We start from the raw sequence: 5,708 nt of genomic DNA, 5'->3' as shown, positions 1-5,708 counted from the left end.
CCGGCGTGTGCCAGCTGCCGCGGAAGCACTACTAGAAATTGTACTAGCGTGTCGTGCAGCGAGTGTGTCATGAGCAGGTATTATCGTGCCCTTTTTCCATCTACGAATGGGAAGGCCACATTTTCCTTTGAACCAGGCGACGTAGGTAGGGTTTTAGTTATGGTTTTCCCCTTTTTCCCAGTGACATCACCTTTTCCGATTTTTCCCATCTCTATTCTTTCTTCCCTTTGGAACACCTCGCGAATATTACGATGCGTAGCGAGCAGAATTAGGTTTGAGATCAGCAGATCTTCGTTCGTATGTTTACTCACCCGTACATTTTTGAAGATGACGGCTTCTCTTAGCGAGGAACTGAAGACGTTGGCTCAACGCCTTGAGGCAAAGGGCATCACGGAGGCAGAGTACAATATCCTGGTGAAGGACGCCGTCGCTCGCCACAACAAGGGTGTTAAGGACACCGTGTCGTACTTGGCAGAGCAGGCCGACTACCAGCTGTCCCCGTGGAAGATCGGCCTCCAAGAAGCACAGGACTTCTGGGCAGATTGCCCCGACCTGACGGAAGACAAGATCAAAGAGAAATTTCTGCGCATGGCGAAGCACAAGCAACTGTCGCCGATGATCGTGTTGGTGTGCATGTATCTCCTATTCACAACGGATAAGGAGATTGGCAGAACGCGGATTCTGCAGCTCCTCCTGTTTGCACCGAGCGATAAAATGGTCGACTACCATAACTGGCACATATATGAATGTTTGCTCCCTCAGGAACAGCGCATCTTCGGCGAGCTCATCGCTCATTGCCCGTTGCCTTTCTACCCCCCTTGGCCGGAACTCTCTCACTTGAACGAGGAAGCGCGACAGATCGTACGACAGGGTAAGTCGCTGAACGGAGGTGGCGACGCCCATACCGACATCACGGAGATGAGGAGGCTGTACGGTACGACATCTCTCGATGTACTGGAGGGTGCTGGTTTCGAGCCGGTGCTGAACGCTCAAGGCGAGCAGATCGCGGCTGTTGATCGGTCGCTGACAGAGGCCGCCCTGCAGCAGGTGCAACAAAGCATCCAAAACCTTTCAGCTGCGCTGGCCAAGAGTGCCTCCACCTACCGTGGCAGGGGCCGCGGCGGTGGCCGGAGCAGGTGGTCGAGGTTGCAACAACTCGAGGGGTCGCGGAGGAAATGGCCCTTGGGCATACGGCGGCGGCGTCACCGAGAAGGACGAGGCCCCCAAAAAACTGATGAAACCCGCGCGCAAGAAGAGTTCCCGCGGTGATGCCAAGCCTGTCAACTGCCTTCAGACAGGAGACTTGGTGTTAGCCGGCGGCGATTTTGCGGCTGGCAAAACGAATAACTTGGAGATAGATAAGATTCTCCAGCCCTTTTTTCCATCGAAAACGGTTCTGCGCTGCCACACCTTTCCGCAGCTTTCTCTTTCGTCAGTAGCTGAGATTGAGAAGTTGGTGGAAGACAAAGGAATGGTGTTTTTTCCCGATCTTCTTACGACACCACTGGATTGCAGGTATTCTGCACACGGGCGACGAAAGCCCAACCCGACTCCAGGTGTTCGATTCCGCGCCCTCAGACGCTGTACAGAAGGATCTCCGCAGGAAATTAGAGCGGTACTGGCCGACCCTACAGGTCGAGATATGCCACTGCGCGCACCAACGTAGCAAGAGCGAGGACTGTGGACTCTTCATGATGGCCACTTTTTCGGCCGTACACCTCAACACGCAGGTCGCCCACCCTGGCTCCATGCCAAGACGCCTCCGAGAGTTCTTGGCGAAGGCAGCGAGCAGTCTACCGACACATCGTGAATTTTGGAAAGTGATGCGCGACATCTTGGAGACGCGCCCCCAACCGAACGCACCGACCAAACGCCTGGAGGGCGGTACAGAGGCGGGGGCATCGCTAGCGGAAGTACTGGAAAACGCTGCGCAAGCCGACGCGGCATGTCACACACGGAGTTTACGTTACCTGCTCATCGCAGTAGCCCTCGTTTCCCTCGCGGACGGCAATCACAGGTCGGTCAGCGCACAAGCTCTTGCAAACAGAGCTCACCGTTTGGGTTTCGCGAGACGGGAAGATGTGGACGTCCGCCGCGCAGTTGTACAGATGGGCTGCACCGTAAAGGTGTACGACCCCCAGAGAGCTCCTGAGGAGACGAGCCCTTGGTTTTTCCTCACTGCGGGAGAGGGGCAAGCCTTGCCGGAGCGTGTAGGAGGCCATCGCTTTCTTGCCGGTGCGAAAATGGAAGGAAGAGATCGCAACGCGCAAGGGGTATCAACGCAGTCATACAAGTTGACCCAAGTCGCAGGCGAAGCAGTTTTGGGCCTTTACACTCGAGAAAGGTTGGGCGCAGAGGAGGACCTTGCCGAGGCAGAACGCATTCCACCGCGGCCGCGCGCCGCTAGCGAGGAACGACGCGTCGCGCCGATACCAGTCGATGCCGCTGCACGACCGGTCATGCAAGATTACATCCCAGGACCCGAGCCTCCTCCGGACCACGCGTCGGACGACGAAGAGGAGGGCGCCGATCGCAGAGCGGCCCTGCGGATTGAACCCACGGCGTATTTAAACTGGCAGGGCAGACACAACGAGGCGGTGGGCTGCCCGAGAGAGTGGGTGATCTACTCACAAAGACCTCGACACGTCTCGCAGTTGGCGTGGGCTGCCGTGACACCGGACATACGCAACCAGCACATCCGTTGGCTGCGAGAGCTGAAGGCGATGCCGGCCGATTTGCTGCGGGTAGATCTAGCAACGGCGGCAGCGACCCTGGTGACCAGAATACACCGGGCAAGACGATGGCAGTGGTCCACTCACACAAAGGCCCTGTCAAAGATGCGAGCAGCGTTGTACAACCTCCCTCTGTATACAAACGTGCAGAAGCCGTACGATGTGACGCAGTCCCCGGAGTGGAGGGCGGCCGTGAGAACGGCACACCGCTTCGAGAGGGAAACGCCAGCGAACCCGCCACCCCCTATCACCATCGACGAGTACCGGGACGCACGCGACCACCTTTGTACGAACCCCCTTCCGCGCCTCTTCCTGAGCATGATGTGGGCCTTTGCCGCCAGGGCGGGAGACATTGGCCAGTTGAGAGTGAGCGACGTTCATCTCAACCCATCGCAGGCCGACGAGGCACCCTCGGGAAGATTGAGCCTGACGGTGCGCCGGGGAAAGGGTGCCCGCTTCCGCGGACCTTACACCCTGGCCTCGCACCTCCACCGCGAGGACCTTTCGGTTCTCCAGCCGTTGATGCTCCAGAGAGGTCCACAGCAGCTGCTGTTCGCTCCACTGGGACCGATCAAGGACAGCGTGAGAGCGGCGCTCCGCTTTGTCAATGCGGAGGCGGCGCTTCCGTCGATACGCAAGGGTGCTACACGATGTCTGGCGGCCAGTACCAGGACAGAAGAGGAGGTGATGCGGCTGACGGGCCACACGCGCAACGACACGCTCCAGAGGTATTTGGGTTATGGCCGCCATCTTACGGCGGAGGCCGTGATCGCGCAGGACAACGCGGCCCGTGTCCTCCTCGCGCCGAGAGAACGGGGGTAACGGCGCCCAAAGCGTGGGAGCTCGGAATCCAGCTCACTGCGCTATACGCGGAGATCCGACGCAGGAGGGGTGAGCCGCCGGTGGATGTCCCACCACCGTCGGGGTGGCCCTTGCATCTGAAGACGACGACCCTTTTAGACGTGGAGGGCGTGCGACGCCTCAACGTTGCCAACCCGAAAACACGCGAGCTGTTTGAAACTGCCATGGAATACATGACGCCGCAGAAGTTCGATTTTCTCCGCACTTCCCGTACCATCAAGAGGACAAAGCTGAGCCTTGAAGACGAAACAAGAGCTATTAGGATGGGAAAGTTCGAGCGTTGCCCGGGAGAATTCAATCATCGACTTCACGATGGAGTGCATGGTGTGAATGTGTTGACAGTTCCTGAGATGAAAGGAAGGAGACGCATGATCACTGAGCCTCATCTGAACTCAGTGGTGCGAAAGGCGGAACTCCCAAAGCTTTGCAGCCCTGGGAGGCTGGAAAGACGCCAAGGTTTGCGTTTTGCGAAGTACATGCTTCAGATCGATTTTGAGGCGTTCTATGACGCAATTCCACTCCCTGAAGAGACGCGTAACAAGTTTGTGTTCTTTACGTCGAGGGAATACTACTACCGTTTGAAGACCCTCCCGACCGGTGCCCGATGGAGTGTGGCGGTGGGCCAGTCCATCACCAACATGATTGTGGACGTCGTTACGGGTGCGACAATTTACACGTGCATCGACAACATCATGATTGCAGCACGGGAAGGACAGGAAGAAGTTTTCGTGGCGACGGTGCGAACCGTGCTGCAGAGGATTCGCCAGGCGAACCTCTTAACATCCCCGGATCGAGAGAGCCTCTTGGCGAAGACGGATACCGAGCTGCTCACACTGGCTCAGGAGGAGCAGGTTTTTCTAGGGGAGAGGTTTTGGTGGAACGGCACGGAGCGTCTTGTATCCAACTCGATCAAGACGATATCGAAGCTCTTCTTAGCATTGCAGGCCACCCGATTTACATGCCGCACTTTTGTCTCGCTGCTCTCTTTGGAGATGTACGCTCTGCATACCACTCGGTTGAACCCGGCAGTATTTGCTCACCTGCTGCGGGCGTACCGAGGCGTGTACCGCTTAGTCGAACGCGGCCGCCCTTGGGACTCTGAGCTGACGTTTGTCGATCCTCGAGTCAACCGACTGATGAGAGAGCTGGGAGCGAAGCTTGTGGAAAACGGGTGGTGGACGATTGCACCTGCGGTGCACGTCGACTACGTCGACTCGAGGTATGATTATATCTCGTTTACGGACGCCTCAGCAGAGGGCTGGGGTGCCATCTCGCGGTGGAAGAATGGCTCTGCTTTCAAGTATCCGCAGCGTTGGGTAAGTGACCTCGAGACCGATGACGAGGAGGTGCATCCAGCTGAAGGGCAAGACCCGCTGCTTTTTACGGCAAAGCACTCAGCTCACGCGGAGCCCGCCGCCATCACCCGGCTCTTGAAGCTGTTGCTCAGGAGAAACCCGTCGCCGGGACAGACCTCGGCAGTGGTCACCGACCACATCGCCATCGTACGCGCCCAGCGCCGCCAGAATGGATTTGGCGGGATAGGCAGAGGGTACGCCTTGAACAGGCTGTTCCAGCTCCCCAACGCCCTTTTCCACGAGCAGGAGATCAACGTGGTGTTCTTCTACATGAAAGGGGAGGGGAATCCAGCCGATGACTTGTCGCGGCACTTTGGGGAAGACTACTCGCCTCAAACCATCGAATCCCCCGCAGACAACCTCGGAGTGCCTAGCGTCGAACACACGTACTCCCCTTTGTGTGTAAGAGCGGGAACGGAGTGGCCGCATTACTTGTAGGCGTTGGGAGAACGCAGACGCTACCTTTGGGGAACTCGGTGACGGTGCGGACTGGTGCGATTGTCCACACAATCACTGAGCAACACAAAGGAAGCGAAGTCGTGCAATGTGCGCAGGAACGGTGAAGTCCAGCGTGAGCTTGCGAACCGTGCCTCTCTCCGGCCAGCACGTTCTTGATTCAGGTTCGTCTCCCTCTGTCTTCTCCTCTTCTCCAATCAGACCTTCGACAAGAAAGTGACGACGAATGCGTACCTTCGGTGAGCGTTGGCGCTGCGTCCTCTTCCGGCGATGGCGCCACAAGGAGAGGAGCGGCTTGTGTCGA

General features: G+C 57.7%; 3 protein-coding genes across 3 annotated transcripts; all 3 read left to right on the top strand.

The window, feature by feature from the left end:
* Nucleotides 1-258: 258 nt before the first annotated feature.
* ABB37_10124 (hypothetical protein) lies at nucleotides 259-1,269 on the top strand (the record flags this gene model as incomplete). Its single annotated transcript, XM_015809883.1, has 1 exon — nucleotides 259-1,269. Exon 1 carries the CDS (start codon nucleotides 328-330, stop codon nucleotides 1,267-1,269), a length of 942 nt encoding a protein of 313 aa, XP_015651533.1. The 5' UTR covers nucleotides 259-327.
* Nucleotides 1,270-2,243: 974 nt separating this feature from the next.
* Nucleotides 2,244-3,554, top strand: ABB37_10123 (TATE DNA Transposon; the record flags this gene model as incomplete). The annotated part of the gene is made up of 1 exon (XM_015809882.1): nucleotides 2,244-3,554. The coding sequence occupies one exon, from the start codon at nucleotides 2,244-2,246 to the stop codon at nucleotides 3,552-3,554; it is 1,311 nt and encodes a 436-aa protein (XP_015651532.1).
* A 203-nt stretch (nucleotides 3,555-3,757) lies between these two features.
* On the top strand, nucleotides 3,758-5,386 carry ABB37_10122 (TATE DNA transposon; the record flags this gene model as incomplete). The annotated part of the gene is made up of 1 exon (XM_015809881.1): nucleotides 3,758-5,386. One exon carries the CDS (start codon nucleotides 3,758-3,760, stop codon nucleotides 5,384-5,386), a length of 1,629 nt encoding a protein of 542 aa, XP_015651531.1.
* Nucleotides 5,387-5,708: the final 322 nt, after the last annotated feature.

Source organism: Leptomonas pyrrhocoris (genome assembly GCF_001293395.1).
Source record: "Leptomonas pyrrhocoris isolate H10 chromosome Unknown, whole genome shotgun sequence".
Classification (NCBI taxonomy): Eukaryota; Euglenozoa; class Kinetoplastea; order Trypanosomatida; family Trypanosomatidae; genus Leptomonas; species Leptomonas pyrrhocoris.
This window is presented reverse-complemented; position numbering and strand designations above follow the sequence as displayed.